Below are 18,180 nucleotides of genomic sequence, written 5' to 3'. Positions count from 1 at the left end.
CACAGTTGGATAAAAACCAACATTGATCCAGGCGTATGAAGAGGAAGGCAACAAAATGAAATGAGTGAAAAACAAATATTGAAAGCAGTGAGATAAGCTAGATAAGCCAAAGTCTAACCCAGTCCATCTCGCACATGCTAAATAGGCCAGTAAGGTCTGGAAAATGTAAGTTTAACTTACGCTAAAGTTACGCTTTCCGTTTTCTTACATGACTAATGGGAGGAAGATAGCTTCTTTATGTATATGAAGCCTAAGGAAATTGACGGCTGTTTTTCACCATAGAAGTTACATGCATAGGTTTGTGGACCTGTGCTACATGTCTCTCCATTGGACTCACTTCTTTTGTGAGCACTAGATAATTTTAGATGCAGAAGATAAACCAAAATAGCCTAGATTCTGGGGCTGCCTCAGCCATAGTATTTGACTATAGGAAAATCAGTGAGCCATTCGGAGCTCAGTCGTTCCTCTGAAAAAAGATGACACCAGCCAATCAGGAGTCAAGTGGCAAATCAAGTGAAATTAACACACGTGCGACTCCATTATAAATTATAAATAACCGAGAAAAATCTAGCAGTTACGATAGTTATCCTTAAATGCCTGAAAAGCTATGTGTAATTCAAATGTGTGGAATCATTCCCTACAGAAATCTTATGCTCCTTTTGTATACTGGAGATGCAGTCCTTGGTGTTTCTAAGTTTAAAATCTAGGTGGAACTTTTTTTTCTTAACATCTTTATGGGAGTATAATTGCTTTACAATGTTGTGTTAGTTTCTGCTGTATAACAAAGTGAATCAGCTATATGCATACATATATCCCTATATCCCCTCTCTCTTGCGTCTCCCTCCCAGCCTCCTTATCCCACCCCTCTAGGTCGTTGCAAAGCACTGAGCTGATCTCCCTGTGCTATGCAGCTGCTTCCCACTAGCTAGCTGTTTTACATTTGGTAGTGTATATATGTCCATGCCACTCTCTCACTTCGTCCCAGCTTACCCCTCCCCCTCCCCATGTCCTCAAATCCATTCTCTACATCAGCATCTTTATTCCTGTCCTGCCCCTAGGTTCTCCATGACCTTTTTTTTTTTTAGATTCCATATATATGTGTTAGCATACAGTATTTGTTTTTCTCTTTCTGACTTACACACTTCCTAACACCATACACAAAAGTAAACTCAAAATGGATTAAAGACCTAAATGTAAGGCCAGACAGTATAAAACTCTTAGAGGAAAACATAGGCAGAACACTCTATGACATAAATCACAGCAAGATCCCTTTTGACCCACTTCCTAGAGAAATGGAAATAAAAACAAAAATAAACAAATGGGACCTAATGAAACTTAAAAGCTTTTGCACAGCAAAGGAAACCGTAAACAAGACGAAAAGACAACCCTCAGAATGGGAGAAAATATTTGCAAACGAAGCAACTGACAAAGGATTAATCTCCAAAATATACAAGCAGCTCATGCAGCTCAATATCAAAAACACAAACAACCCAGTCCAAAAGTGGGCAGAAGACGTAAATAGACATTTCTCCAAAGACGATACAGATTGCCAACAAACACATGAAAAAATGCTCAACATCACTAATCATTCGAGAAATGCAAATCAAAACTACAATGAGGTATCAAATACCAACTTTTATTTCAAACTAAGTTTAAGCTAATTGTCCATCTCTAAATCTAGATAGGAAGATACTTCTGTTCCTGGGATGAACCACCTCCCATGTTTTCACTTTCTAGGTTCATTGTGGTCTGTGGAAACATCACTGTGGACAGTGTGACGGCTTTCCTGAGGAATTTCCTCCGCCATAAGGCAGGGGAGATCAATACTGAGATTGTTTTCCTGGGAGAGTAAGTGTATCTATGTGACCCGTGGGCAGGGAATACTTGAAGTATGTGTGAATATTTGTAATGGAAGAAAATTGTCCTTGCGTTATTAATTTTTAAAATTCGGAAATAATAGTAAGCAATAAGTAAGGAAAGAGCAGTTCATGACCAGAGTTAACCTCTGAAAATATATCTTGCCAGGTGTTTTTCCCAGTGAAACACTGGGAAATGCCTATTTAATACAAAAAGAGTTTTAAGTAGGCAACATGGTTTCTAACTGTTCTGTTTTACTATTTCGGTTCCTAGTGAGATTGAGCAATTTTTGTGTGTTTTGATGGTTTGTGGGTTTTTTGAAATGGCTCTTCATTTCTTTTATCCTCTTTTCTATGAAGAGGGTCCTCTGTTACTTTGCTGACTTTTAAGCCTCATTATATTTTTATATTAGCTGCTTTGTGTCATATGCTGTAAATATTTTTTCCTCTCCCTTTGCTTTTTAATTTTTATGCGTGCTTTTGTTGTAAATCGAATACAGAAGCATCCGGTTTACATGGACTCTAATCTATCAACTCTTTCCTTTTGGCTTTCTGCTTTTCTGACATGCTTAGACCCCTCTGTCCTAGAATTAAGTAACTATCTCTCTAGCATTTTTAGTTTTTCATATTGAAATGTTTTATGTTTAAGCTCTCTGGAATTGACTTTGTGTAATGTGTAGAGAACTAACTTCTTTATTTTTTTCCAAATGGTCTATCCATTATCCAGACATCACTCACTAAATAAGTCACCCAGATATGAAATGACATTTTGATTTTATCCAGGATTGCCTATCAGATCACCTCGGCCTTCACGCATTTCATAGTTGAACACTGCACTCTCTTTACATCTGACACCTTAAACCCACCGTTACCTTGGGCTCTCAGGTGTGAGATAACCAGTAAGCATTTTGAATTTCTTTATGGTGCTGTTGACAGACAGCCAAGAGTTCTGCTTCAGGATCATTGTCATGCCTGTCTTTTCAATAATTTGTGTATTACTTGAATCCTTACTTAAAAAATAGTAAAAAAAAAAAAAAAAAAAAAAAAAACCAAAGTGCTAAAACCAGTGATAAGAGGCTAATAATTGTAACCCAGCTGAGACAAAGAGGAAGTCATTAAATGTGTGGAAAGTAACTTCTTTTATCTGCTGATGTATTTTCATAGACTAATGTAGGTTATTGTAGGTATTCGTCAAGTTAATGAATGAAATTTCTTAAATGGTACAAAATGTTGGAAGTGTCTATGTAGAATTTTGTCAGTTACATCTATACTCTGAAGACTCCAAAATTGACGTCCCCCACTAGACATTCTCTGTGGCTTCATAGTCACACAACTAATTGCTCACTGGCTATTTCCACCCCAGTGTTTCAAAGGCCCCTCAGACTCAACATTTTCAAAAGTAAACTCATGATTTAATGTCCAACTTTTCCATCTCACAAGGCAAATTTAAAAATTTAAAATTAAAAAACAAGAAGGAAAGGAAACAGCTTTTCCTGTCTCAGCAAGTGGGACCTCATCAATGCCGCTCCTTAAAACAGAAAACTAGGCGTTGTCTTTGACTTTACTGTCTCCCTCAAACCCTGTGTACACGTTCATCATCAATTGCATCTCCTACATAAATCCTAATTCTACCATTTTGTCTCCACTCTCACAACCGTATTCAAAGTTCCTATCTTGTCTCTCCTGAACTTCTGTAAAGGCTACTTTATTGATCTGTTCTTTCTGCTCAGAAGCTCTTCAGCTTTATGTGACTGATTTATTTTCATCTCCCAGCACTCAGAGTCCTTCCCTGGCCAACTTATCTAAATTAACGTCTTCTAATCCTCCTGTCTCATCACTCCATTTATTTGCTTTAAAGCAATTATCACAGTCTGTGATTGTGGTGGATTTTCCTTTGGTGCAGAGGTTCACATTACCTTTCCTTACTGTACATTCATGCTGCTCCTCTCAATAAACCTGTGCTGGCCTTTGACTTAACTTGAGAAATAGAATTCAGCAGAGGGAAGACTGTGGTAGATTTTTTTTTAAAAGATGGCTACCAGAAACCCCTCCCAAATGTTTACACATATTCTCCTCCTCCCATCAAATGTGGAGTCTTCTAGCTTCCCTTCTATTGATCTGGGCTGGCCTTTTGACTCATTTTAACCAATGAAACATGTGTAAATGACTGAGCCAGTTAAAGGACCAACCCATAAAGAGCCTATCACCTTCTGCGCTCAGTGTCTTGAAACCCTGGACCACTATGTAAGAAGTTCACCTCCTCCTCCAGGGGTAGGAGGCCCATCCAGCTGCCAGCTCCTCCAGAAGCCCAGCTGAGGCAACAGACCTGTAAGTGATGCCATCTCAGAGGTTCTAGCCCACTAGAGCTCTCAGCTAAACAGAGTCATGTCTCCAACAAAACTGCATGGAGCAGAAGACTCACCCAGCTGAGCCCAGTCAAAACAAAGAATTTCAAGAAATAATAACTCATTATTTTAAGCCACAAAGATTGTGCCAGATTTTGTGCAAACCTAGGTAACTGATATAGAAATTGACACTTTTCTTTCTTTGGTTACTTATTATTTAAAGCAAAACAATATCCAAGATATTATATTATAAAATGTCATAAAGGTAAAATATTAATTTATGTTTCTATAATTCAGGATAACTAGTAGCATTCAAGAAAAACTAACTATGGCTAAATTAACAGAAAAAAAAGTTGATATTATGTAGCTCTCAAAACATCCAGAAGACCAGATAACTAGGCTTAGAGAATATACAACAGTGAATAATGATGAGATATTTATTTCCTTGAGTAATTTGTATTGTTATTGTGCCTGAGTGGGTACATAAATATTGATTTATTATTCTTTATATTGAATGCATACATCCTATACACTTTGTATATGTGCAGTTTTACACAATCAAATGAAAAGATGAAAACTTTCTAGAGTTGAAAAAAAGATATCAGTTCTCAGATTGGAAAGGTGCAATAATGCTGATCAGGATAAATGAAAATCATGTACACACAGTCACGTTGTCATAACATGTAAGGCAGGGGTCCTGAACCCACCTGTCCGCAGCCTGTTAGGAACTGGGCCACACAGCAGGAGGTGAGTGGCAGGCGAGCGAGCGAAGCTTCATCTGCCGCTCCCCATCGCTCACATTACCGCCTGAACCATCCACCGCCCCACCTCCCATCCATGGAAAAATTGTCTTCCATGAAACCGGTCCCTGGTGCCAAAAAGGTTGGGGACCGCTGATGTAGGGGTCACCTAATTCAGCAGTTGTTGAGGGATGGGGCAGATCCGTGTAGGAATCCAGAAGATAGTACTATTCCAGAAAGTAATATAGGAACATAACTTACACATCAAATCGCAAAATGCTTATCACCAAATATTTAACCCCTTCCTATTTTTCCAGTCTTACTGCTCAGAGATAACTATTTCTTCTAAGTTTAAATCTGTTTTATCACTCTTTTGACTCCTCAGTTGTACACAGTATTTATTCATCACCTGATATTTTGCAGATGTATATTATTCATCCCTCTGCACCACTTTCCCTTCTTCAGTTGTTCCATTATAGTTATCTTCTAATTTGTAATTACAGCGACAGTGTTTATATCATTATGGCTGATAAATGTTGGTCTTTGATAACAGTACATTTCCTCAAATTTTTTTCTGGTACTTAATGATCGCCTCCTTTTTATATGTCTATCATTAAATATTTTCCAGTAGATATATCACATGCATAGCAATAAATATTTTCTAACTTTTTCGACATTAAATAATCTCACAAGAACAAAAGTTGAGTGAAAAATTCCCAAGAGTTGCACAGGAGTCACTGGAGCGTAGAAAAAATATCTTAGAACTTACATTTATTTTTAAAATAGCAAGGTAATAATTAAGCAGCATGTTTAAAACTCTTTATCCCAAATTATAACTCAGAAAGAAAATTACATAGAATTACAATACACATTAAAATGAATTACTATGAAGTGAACACCCATGTAACTACCACCCAAATCAAGATATATTCTATTGCCAGCACCCCAGGAAAACCCTCCCCAATAATAACCCAATCTTTCGTCCCTACAGATAATTATGATTTTGACTTTATATCTTACATTTATTAATTATCCTATCTCCTATGTTTATTTAGAATATTTAAGTTTTTCCTGTTTTTAAACTCACATAAATGGAATATAAATTTATTTACCTCAGTAATGGGTTTGTAAGATTCATCCTTGTTGCAGCTGGATGTAGCTGTACCTATTCATTTTCATTGCTGTGTAGTAGAGCATTCCATTATATGAATACACCACAATTTTTCTTAATCCATTCTACTGTTGGTTGACATTTCTCCTCAGTTTTGTCTATTATGAAGAATGTTGCTTTGAAAATTCTTATATATGTGTCCTGGTCCCCAGGCATTAAATTGCAGGGTAGTAAATCTTCCTGTAACAGAACTGTCAGTCATTCAAAATGTTTTTTTCTGGTCTGCACTTCCACCAGCAGCCCTGAGAGCTCCTTTCACCATATACAGCCTTACTACCGCTTGGAAATGTAGCTTCCCATCCTACCTAACACTTAGAAACATCAGTCCTTTTAGTTTTAGCCGTTCTTTGGGATAATGTTTTGCAAGACAGTGTATCTTATTGTGGTTTATGATCTCATTTTTCTGGTTAGTAATGAGGCCAAGCATATATTCATATATATAAGTCATTTGGGTTCCCTCTTATGAAATGGCTGTTATCTTGCCCATTTTTTAAATTAGAATGTAGTTGATTTACGACGTCATGTTAGTTTCTGGTATACAGTAAGGTGATTTAATATATACATATTCTTCTTCCTATTATTTTCTATTATGCTTCTTTTTGCCCATTTTTATCCTAAATTAAGTGCAGATCTGCCAGTGACAAGCTCTTTTTTTTTTAATGTAAAGACATCTTTATTTTCTTTTTATTCTTGAAAGATAATTTTATGGATATAGAGTTCTAAGCTGCCACATTTTATCCTTAAGAACCATGAAAGTATTATTCTGTTGATTTCTGGCTTTTGTTGTCGCTATTAAGAAGTCTGTTAAACTATCTTCTTTAATGAATTATCTTCTTAAAAAATTATGCGTTGTACTTAATGTGAAAGTATGTTATACATTTACTATGATGTGTGTAGTTTTGAATTTCTGATAATTTATTGTGCTTAGTATTCATGAGTCTTCCTGAGTCTCCGGCTTGGTGTTTTCCACCATTTCTGGAAGATTCTCAATTATTTCTTCATATATTGCCCTTGCCACTATGTTCTTTCTCCTCCTTTTCTGGGAATTCAATTATGTTAGTCCTTCTTTTACTGTGCCAAATATATTTCTTACCCTCTGTTTTGTATTTCTCCTCTTTTTTGTATCTCTGTATTACATTCTGGATACTTTATTCTGAACTACCTTCCAGGTTCCTACTTCTCTCTTTATCTGTGTTTAATCTATTTACAAACTCAATTCATTGAGTTTTTAATTTGAGTTATTGTATTTTTCAGTTCCAGAATTTACATTTGGTTCTTTATCAAATATTCTCTGTTTTCATAGTTTCTTGTGTTTCCAAGGTTACCTTTTATTTATTTCAATAAAATAAACATAATTACGTTGTAGTTTGTGTCCAGTAATTCAATGTCTTAAGTCCTTGGTTTTTCTTGTCTGTTGTTTCCACTGGTTGTTACACATCGTATCTTCTTTTCTTTGTGTGCTTTTTTGTCTTAGATTATGTGCTTATTCTTCTATTAAAAAATATTTATGGAAATAACTTGTTGCCTAGAAAAATATTACATTCTTCCAGAGAGGACTTATTTTTTAATTTTATTTATTTATTTATTTATGGCTGTGTTGGGTCTTTGTTTCTGTGCGAGGGCTTTCTCTTGCCCCGTTGTGGCAAGCGGGGGCCACTCTTCATCGCGGTGTGCAGGCCTCTCACTATTGCGGCCTCTCTTGTTGCGGAGCACAGGCTCCAGACGTGCAGGCTCAGTAATTGTGGCTCACGGGCCTAGTTGCTCCATGGCATGTGGGATCTTCCCAGACCAGGGCTCGAACCCGTGTCCCCTGCATTGGCAGGCAGATTCTCAACCGCTGCACCACTAGGGAAGCCCCCAGAGAGGATATTTATTTACTTCTTCCAAGTACAATGGGGCACTTGTGCCTTAGGACCACGTAAATCCAAATTCAACGCTCGATGTTCACTGTACTACCCAGGTGACAAACTCAGAATGAAAGTACATCTGAAAACTAATTTATTCAATTTTACACTTCTTCTATGCCTGCATACCTTTGTTATGCCAGGTTAAAATTTGGAGAAGTTACTAAAGTCTTCATTTTGTGTGTCAGGGGAGCTGGAAGTTTTTGGACCCCTTACCCTATGACATCACCAGAATGTTAGCTCAGTTTGGTAGCTGTATCTTCTGAATTACTAAATGCTTTGCGGGGTGGGGGGACTGGACTTAACCTCTAAGACCTTGATTTCTTTTAGATTTTGGCCTGGAAATTCTTCACGGTCTGGTTATATCTTTCATGATTTATTAGATGTTTTTATATTTCATCCAGCATTTTTATATATCCTTAGTAGAAGGTTGACTGAAATTACCTAGTTTACTATGCCTGAAAACAAAGGCCCCAGCTCTAGTGATGTTTAATATATGAAAACATGCAAAGCTCTCACTTGTTCACATATGTTTTAAGGGAATAGGGGAAGTTTTACTCAAGAGAATTGACAAATTCAGAGAATTTCCAAATATTGCAGTTGATAGTGGGCCAGATAACAAAAGTATTGTATAGTCTATTATAAGGATTTGGCTTTAAGGAAGTTGCCTTTTCTCCGAGTCAGTCCTGAATTCTTGGAGGATTTTCAGCAGAGGGATGACATAACTAGATTTAGTTTTCTTCTTTAGTGTTGGGAAGTTAGAATTGGATTTATCGTAATTCTTACAACCACCTTTGTACTTGACTTATACATAAGCACATTTTGGTTGTTTGTTTTTGTAAGTAGCTGTTTTTAATAATGCTCTAAGTACCAGTACATGAACTCACCATCAAGACAAAATTTAGGACAGAACCCGTATCTAACTATATGATCCTACCCACATTTCATACTGCTCTCAGTTGTTCTGTACATCATCATCATTCTTTATCTCTCCTATAGTTTTATTGCAATTATGTACAGTCTTAAAATGTTTATCTGTGTTTAACTTTACAGAAGGAAGATCACAGCAGTGGAATCTTGTGGTACTTAGATTTTCCTCATTTTATATTTCTAAGATACACTCATTTTTTGAGTGTTGCTGTAGTTAATTGTTTACTGTTATATGATATTTCATTGACAGAGTAAACCTTAGTTTATTTATCCACTCTTGGTGTGATTTGCATTGTTTCTAGATTTTTCTATTGGAAATAAGTTTATTATTAACATGGCTTATGTATGGCTCTTAGTGGACCTGTGCAAGAGTGTCTGTGTATGTGTGTGGGGGGGGAGGGTGGTTTAATGGAGTGAAGAATGTGAATGTTCATTTTTAAGAGATAGTATCATTTTTTACTAGTGGTCGCACCATTTTTCAAGCTTATCAGCAATCGGTAAGGGACTTTGTGTAGTTGTACATCTGCATTCTTTCTAACAACTGGCGTGGTCATACTTGTTAATCTTTGCAGTGGAATCAGTGTAAAGTGGAATCTCATCGTGGTTTTGATTTCTAAGCCTCTTATCACTAAGTATGGAGCTTCTCTTCATGTTTATTAGCCATACCTGTTTCCTCTTTCCGTGAAAAGCCTACTCATGCATTTTACCTGTTTTTCTATTGGATTGTTTGTGGGGCTTTTCTTATTTAATTTCTAGGAGTGCTTAATGTATTCTTGACACGAACTGTTCATCAGTGATCTGAATTGCAACTATATTTTTCCAGTTTATAACTTGTCTTTTCACTGAGTATGAGAAGTATTTTGATATTCAAAAGTTTTTAATATTATTATAGTTCAAATTTTCAATCATTTCAATTGTATTTAATGATTTTTTTTGGTGTTTGTTTAGGAATTTTTCCATATCCCAGTATTTTAAAGATATTTAATTACATTTCCTATTAAGAATTTTTAATTTTTGTTGATGTTTAAATCTCTAATTATACTGGAATTTGTTTTTTTATGGCGTGACGCATGAATAAAACTTCAGCTTCTTCCATAGATAACCATTTTATCAATGCTAGTTATTGAATAAACCCTTTTCCCCTCACTGATCTGACATGGTACCAGTATAAATAGGTCTATTCTGTGTTTTTTTAAATCAATTTATCTCTTACTGCATTAATACTATGCTTTTTTAATTGCTAAAGATTCATAATTAATCCTTATACATCTTAGGGCAGGTTTTCCCTCCTTGCTCTTCTTGTTCCAATAGTTGACAAGCTCTTCTTGGCCCTTTATCTTTCATATAAATTTTATAATCATTTTATCACGAACTATGAAAAACCCTGTGGAAATTGATGGGAGGAATCTAATTGAAAGTTTGGTTTAAAATTGATTCTTTGTGTTACAAATTCTTTCTAACTCTGACTATACTATGGTTGTCTACTTATTTAGATCTCATTTAGTGTCTCAATAATATTGTATAATTTCCCAGGCTTGCTGTTTATTATATATTATGTAATTTTACATATGTATATATGTAATAAATATATGTGAAAAATATTTATATATATTTATAAGTACTTGATATTTTCTGATATATTTGAAATAATGTCTTATTGTATTTTCTACTTGTTTGCTTTTGGTATGAAAAACCAGAATTGACCTTTGTGTATTAATCTTCCATTCATCCATATTGTTAAATTAGCCTCTATTTATTTTTCTGTAGTGTTTAGGGGTTTCTATGTAAATAATCATATTAGTTCAGATAAAGAGAGTTTATTTCTTCCTTTCTAACCCTTATGTGTACAGTGTATCTTTATTTTCTTATTGCTCTTGCTAAGACATCAAATATAATGTTGAGAAAAAAGCAATAGTTGTATCTCTTCTTCATTTCTCATTTTAAAGAAAACTTTTCTAATATTTTCCCACTAAGGCCATCCTTTTTATTTTAAAGATACTCTTTATTTGGTTAAGGATATTCTTTTCTCTTCCTAATATACCATGAGTTTTATTTCTTAACTGTGAAAAGATATTTTAATCAACTTTTTTTGTTCATCTGAGGTGGCTGTGTAATTTTTAATTTGTTAATGTGATGAATTAAATTAATAGTTTTGCTATAATGGTTATTTTGGCTTTGTAGCATTTGTTGGGGACCATTCTCTATTTTTAAGGTGTTTGAAAGACTTTGTATAAAAATGGGATTATTTGTTGCTTTAAAGTGTGGTAGAAGTTGCCTGCTAAACCATTTAGAACTGGTGGTTTTAAAAATTGTGTTTAGTGTGTGGGTCTATGTATGTGTTTTGTTCGTTTTTGTTTAGTTTTGAGAGATTTTAAACTAAACTTCATTTCCTTTAATAGTCTTCTAGAGTTAGTTCTGGTAAGATCTATTTTTAGTAATTTGTCTATTTTGTCTGAGTTTTAAAAGCTGTTGCATTTGGTTGGTTGATGTATTCTTTGATTATTATTTTTAATCTCTACTTTGCCTGTAGGTATTTTTATCTTCTTTCAATATTATGAGTCATTTTTGTCTTCTCTTTTTCTCCATCAATTTTACTACAGCTTTGCCTATTATATGAGTGATTTTTTTCTCAAAGAACAAGCCTTTGTCTTTGTTCATCTTCTCTCTTTTATTTTTCTTTTCTATTTCACTGTTTGCACTCTTGTGTTTATTGTCTCTTTTCTTCTTATTTCTTGGGTTTCTTCCAATATTAATGTCCAAAGCTGTAACTTTCCCCTAAAGCAGGCTTTTATTGTATCCAAAGACTTAGATATTTAGTGTTTTCACATAATTAATTTCTAAGAATTTTATAAATTTCATTATAATAGCTCATGAGATTTTTAGCAGTCTGTTTTTCAAAATTTCCAACTATGATGAATATTTTTTAATTTTTTTTTGTTATTAACTTTTACTTTAATTGTACTGTGATCAGAGGTCATTATATGTACAGCAGCTTTTTTTTTGCAGTGTGTTGAGGCTTTCCTTATTGGTCAAGTAAATTATCATTTTGGTAAATATTTGTGTGCTGTTGAGGAAAATTAGAATTATTCACAATAGCCATTATATGGAAACAACCTAAGTTTCCATGTATGGATGAATGAATAAAGAAGATGTGGTGTGTGTGTATATATATATATATATATATATTTGAATGATATGAAATATCATTCAACCCTAAAAAGGAAGGAAGTCCTGTCACTTGCAACAACATGGATGAACCTGGCAGGCATTATAAGCTGGTGAAATAAGCCAGAGAGAGAAAGACAAATGCATGGTGTCCCTTATGTCTGGAATTTTTTTAAAAAGCCACACTTACAGAAACAGAAAGTGGAAAGATGGTTTGCCAGGGTCTGGGGATTGGGGGAAATAGGGAGAGGTTGGTAAAAATAGTACAGACTTTCAGTTTTAAGATGAATAAGGTCTAAGGATCTAACGTAAAACATGGTGACTATAGTTGATAACACTGTATTGTATCACTGAAATTTGCTAGGAGAGTAGAATTTAAATGTCATCACCCCCCAAAAAGGTAAATATGTGAGGTGATGGATGTGTTAATTAAATAATGGGAGGGATCCTTTCACAGTGTATACATACATCAAATCATCATGTTGTACACTAAATATCTTACGATTTTAACTGTCAATTTTGCCTCAATAAAGGTGAAAAAAATTTAAATTAGATATCTTAAATATTGTTTGCAGAATTTATAAATATCAAACTTGATTATTTTTTCTCCTTGATCTGTCAGTAATTGAGAGAGATGCATTGAAATCTGTCATTACAGTGGCAGGTTCATGTATTTCTCTCATTTTGTTAAAATTTTTTGTATATTTAGAAGCTATTTTATTAAATGCATAGTTGTTTTAGAATGCTATGTCTTTTTGAGTAATTGAAATGTTTTCATTGGTCCTGAACTTCTTTGTTCTTAGTAATTCCCTCCCCCCTTTTTTTGGCATTAATCTGATTTGTATTTTTTCATGTCTCTGTGATTGACTGCCCCTGAGCTTCAGACCCATTTCTGGAATTAGGCTAGTGGTGTCCACATCACCTAAGCACGTGGATTAATAATGGAGGATGGATGTTTTCCAAGAGAAGATTAGAGTTTTTATTAAATGCACTAAATAATGTAACAGTCTCTAAACCAAAGCCAATCTTCTTTTTCCATACCTGGCACTATGCTCTTTATCCAGGGTTCCTCCTTCTTTGGAATTGGAAACCATATTTAAGTGCTACATGGCCTATACAACTTTCGTTTCTGGATCTGCACTGAAGTGGGAGGATCTGAGGCGAGTTGCGGTGAGATCTAGTTCTTTTCCTCCTTGTCGTTTTCCTAAGCTGCAGCAATTAAGACAATAGTGTGTATTGCTCTTCCCAAAGGATTACTCCAGACTCTTGAATTGGGGGAAATACAACTTCTTCAACTTTAAAAACTGATCATAAAGAAATGTTAGTAATTGACCTCCAAATCCTTCTTGACAGATACCAAGCAGACCTCACTATATACCTACATTTATATTTAAATTTTTTAATTTCACTAAATTCTCTATCTAGAACAGTTTTATGTTATCAGTCTAAGACATCTGAAAAAGTTGTGGATAGCAGAAGTGTGTTAGATCTTTCTATCCAAGTGGGATTCTTACCAGATGACAGATTTCTAGGAGTCTGTCAGCTTTTACCGGCTTCTCCTATACACACTGATATGCCCTCTGATAGGAAAGGCATGAAGGAAAATCGCAGAGATCCCAGTTAGGCCGAGACTAAAAGAGATGAGCAACAGCCAACCCTCTAGACATCTTGCGTTTAAGATGAAGGCCAACTTCCTCTCATGTTTTAGGTTTCTCACAATCATATGGAGCAAAAGGTTCAGTTTTTTAAAGCAGAGATCTATAGAGTCAACACAAAGAATTGAAGCAAAAATTGACAAACACAGTATAATCTTTCTCTTTCCTGCAACTTGGGGTTATAAGAGCCACTTCAGTAATTTTTTTGCTATTCTGAAAGGTTAATAACTATACAGGAAGTTGCTTAAAAAGATCTTATTACTCATCACTAGTCATAAATTGACGTTTCTGGATCATAGGAAAAATATCATTATGCACTTGTTCCATTTTAAAGCAATCTACATCTGTGTTGGAGACTCTGGTCCGTCTATGCAGCCCCTTTCAGCATTTGCTGGACTGTGATTCTGATGTAAAGACATCCTTATCACAAGTCCCTCCCAAGTGTGCTCTCTTTCTTTTTGGAAATTGTATGATGAAACCATAAGAAAACCCCAAAGGGGAACACGTAAGCATTTCCCATATATAATTAACAAGGTGGCTGCTGTTTAATCTTGAAGAATAGGTGGACTCTGCAGAAGCATGCCTGATTATAGCCAACCCTCTGTGCAGTGATTCACATGCTGAAGACACTTCAAACATTATGAGGTAAGAAGCTGGCACTGTGTCTTACATGCTCCAATGCTGATCTTATTTTTACCTCTTTTAAAATAAAGCCCCATGCATAGGACTAAACAGATGTCATGTATCACAGCACAGGGTTCATCATATTCCAGGTTTCTGCCTTATTTTTTGGCCCCAGAGACTCTGCAGATGTATGAAAAAGGAAATCAAAATAGAGTTTACTGTGTGTCAATGTGCTTCTCCACTTACTTTCCTGGAGTTCCGTAGGGATAATAGCTGTCTAAATTTAAAAAGCAAGCATACGAATAACTGATAACTGTTCAGATAGCACCATTCTGACTAACAGCCCCTCAGAAATAAAGACGGCATTTGTGGTTTGTGAACCTTATTCTTAGACTTTATTTACTGGGGTTTCTCTCCAGTAGTCCTAGTGAAAGATTGTGCATGGTTCAGTATCATGTGCTTTTGACTATTGGCAGTATTTTCAGGATGGCTAGGGTTAGTGTTACCATCTTGAACTGTGAGGTATCTATGAGCAGGAACTCAATTTGTGGTAAGAGATTCAAACTGTCATTGTGAGGGCAATGCCATTGTACCTAACCCAGATGAACTGTTGGCCCCCAGAGCAAAATAAATACACGTAGCTGAAGGTGACTCTACAAAAAGCAAGAGAAGGCTGAGAACTTGTAACGTACAGTAAATATAAGATAGATCTTAGTTTCTTAATTTGTAAAATAAGAAAGTTGGATTAGACAGTCTGTTAGCTACTTTGAGCTATAGATAGCAATTCAGTCTCTGTTTTTTTCTGTAATTAATGTGTTTGAGTTTGAAGACTAAAATATATGAAACTGATTATTTCCTCCTCAGGAATTGCTCCCAGAAGACCACTCTTAATACCAAAAGCTTACCTTTCCATAGATTTAATTTACTAAGTCACTGAAACCATAGCACTCTTCCATATGTGTGCTATTGAAGATCATAACCATGAACTTTATAATGTGCTCTTTTCCTGTGCTTACCCACACATCAACTTAACTTTGAATTGAATTATATCGTAAAGACATTGGATATGGCACATCACTAATGAGCATATTTGTTATTTTTGTAGGGTCCTCTCTATCAAGAACTATTACCCTAATACCAGAGTCATCATACAGATACTTCAGTCCCATAACAAGGTATTGTAACATTACAGCCTGTTCAATCTCCTCCCCTTGTAGTCTGTAGAACTAAATGAACTTAGTTCATCTAAGTAATATATGAACTTATTACTTTATAATGAGTCTACACACAAAAAGCTTTTGCCAGTTGCAGGTGAAATTTGGAGCCCCATTAAGATTGTTAATTACATAAAAATGTAAATTTGGGAAGAGTTGTGTTTACATACTTTAAAAGCTGTTGCCTGATGGTCTGGAGCCCAGTCATTCTGAATTTAGGTGCTGACTGAGATCCTCCCCTTGGGGCCATGGACAGGTCTTGGCACACCCTTAAGTACTGGGAGCCACTAAAAATAAAGTAGGCAGATCGGACAATGACAAGGGTTTGAGAAACAACCAAGGACTAGGGCAGTGTTGGACAATAAGATTCATCTACTACCCAAGTCCACTCATTCAAGACAGGGAGAGGTGGCTTTTTTGTCCAATGCACAGAAACCAACACAGGGAGTCAGATAAAAGGAAGAAACAGAGGAATATATTCCAAACAAAAGGATAAGACAAAACCTCAGAAAAAGACCTTAATGAAAAGGATATAAGCTACTTTTCTGATAGAGAGTTTAAAATAACAGTCATAAAGATGCTCACTGAGCTCAGGAGAAGAATGGATGAACAAAGTGAAAATTTCGACAGAGAGATAGAAAGTATTAAAAAGTTCCAAATAGAAGTCACAGTGCTGAGGAATACAATAACTGAACTGCAAAAAAAAAACATAATAGAGAGGTTCAACAGCAGACCAGAGGAAGCAGAAGAAAGGATCAGCAAACCTGAAGATAGGATAGAGAGTGTAGACCTCACATAATCAGAGCAGCAGAAAGAAAAAAGAATGAAAAAGAGTGAAGATAGCTTAAAGGGACTCATGGGACAATATCAAGTGGACCGACATTCACATTATAGGAGTCCCAGAAGGAGAAGGGAGAGAGAAATGGGTAGAGAACTGACTTGAAGAAATAATGGCTGTCAACTTTCCTAAACAGATATTCAGATCCACAAAGCCCAGAAAGTTCCAAATAAAAGGAACCCAAAGAGATCCATATCAAGCACATTCTAATTAAAGTGTCAACAGTTGAGGTCAAGGAGAGAATTTTAAAAGTAGCAAGAGAAAAACATCTTGTTACATACACGGGAACTCCCATAAGATTATCAGCAGATTTTCAACAGAAACTTTGCAGGCCAGAAGGCAGTGCCACAATATATTCAAAGTGCTAAAAGAAAAAGAAAAAAACTGCCAACCAAGGATACTTTACCCAGCAAAGTTGTCATTCAGAATCAAAGGAACGATAAAGAGGTTTCCAGACAAGCAAAAGTTAAAGGAGTTCATCACCAATAGACAGACCTTACAAGAAACGTTAAAGGAACTTCTTTAAGCTGTAATGAAAGGGGTAGTTAGTAAAAGGTAAACATATGAAAGTATAAGTCTCATTGGTAAAGGTAAATATATAGTAAAATTCCAAATATTCTAATGTTGTAAAGGTGATGGATTAATCACTTACAAAGCTAGTATGAAGATTAAAAGACAAAAGCAGTAAATAACTACAATAATTTGTAAAATGATACATAAAATAAAAAGATGTAAATTGTAATATCAAAAATAAAACTTGGGTTGTGCGGATAAAAATATAGAGCTTTTGATGTGATCAAACTTAAGTTACTATCAACTTAAAAGAGACTTGTAGGTTGTTTTATACAAGCTTCATGGTAACCACAAAGCAAAAATTTATAGTAAATAAGATAAAGAGAAAGGAATCTAAGCATACTCTACAGAAAGTCATCAAATCAAAGATGAAGAGTGCAAGAGGAGAAGAAAGGAACAGTGGAATTATAAAACTTTCAGAAAACACTTGACAAATGGCAGTAAATACATACTTACCAATAATTACTTTAAATATAAATGGACTAAATTTTTTAATCGAAAGACATAGAGTGGCTGAATAGACAAAAAAAATAAGACCCATCTATACACTGCCTACAAAAAACTTAGCTATAAGGACACACACAGACTGAAAGTGAGGGGATGGAAAAGTAGATTCCATGCCAATGGAAAGCAAAAGAAATCTGGGGAAGCTATACTTATATTACACAAAATAGACTTTAAAACAAAGACTAATAAGAGAAAAAGAAGGACATTACATTATCAAAAGCGTCAATCCCACAAGAGGATATAACATTTGTAAATATTTATGACACCAGTGTAGGAGGACCTAAACTTATAAAGCAGATGTTAACAAATCTAAACGGAGAAATAGCAATACAGTAATAGTTGGGGACTTTAATACCCTACTTTCTTCAATGGATAGATCATCCAGATAAAAAAATCAATAAGGAAACATTGGCCTTAGACAACATATTATACCTCATGACTTAGACAAATACAGAACATTGCATTCAAAAGCACCAGAATACACAGTCTTCTCAAAAAGTATAAAAAAACCCCTAAATCTTGCCATTTGCAACAACACGAGTGGGCCTCAGGGGCATAATGCTAAGTGAAATGAGTCAGACAGAGAAAAACAAATACCATGTGATCTCATTCATATGTTGAATAACAGCAAAAAAGAAACCCTGAGCTCATAGATTCA

The 18,180-nt window shown here is 35.2% G+C and overlaps 1 protein-coding gene across 1 annotated transcript in view; it reads left to right on the top strand.

The window, feature by feature from the left end:
• Nucleotides 1–18,180, top strand: part of KCNU1 (potassium calcium-activated channel subfamily U member 1) — a 168,441-nt gene that overhangs the window by 59,782 nt on the left and 90,479 nt on the right. The window contains exons 13-16 of the mRNA XM_033415052.2: nt 1,738–1,848; nt 13,176–13,281; nt 14,329–14,411; nt 15,496–15,565. Of these exons, the coding sequence (XP_033270943.2) occupies nt 1,738–1,848; nt 13,176–13,281; nt 14,329–14,411; nt 15,496–15,565 (370 nt within the window). The remainder of the gene's footprint in view (nt 1–1,737; nt 1,849–13,175; nt 13,282–14,328; nt 14,412–15,495; nt 15,566–18,180) is intronic.

This window comes from Orcinus orca, chromosome 21 (assembly GCF_937001465.1).
Source record: "Orcinus orca chromosome 21, mOrcOrc1.1, whole genome shotgun sequence".
In the NCBI taxonomy this organism is placed as follows: domain Eukaryota; kingdom Metazoa; phylum Chordata; class Mammalia; order Artiodactyla; family Delphinidae; genus Orcinus; species Orcinus orca.
This window is presented reverse-complemented; position numbering and strand designations above follow the sequence as displayed.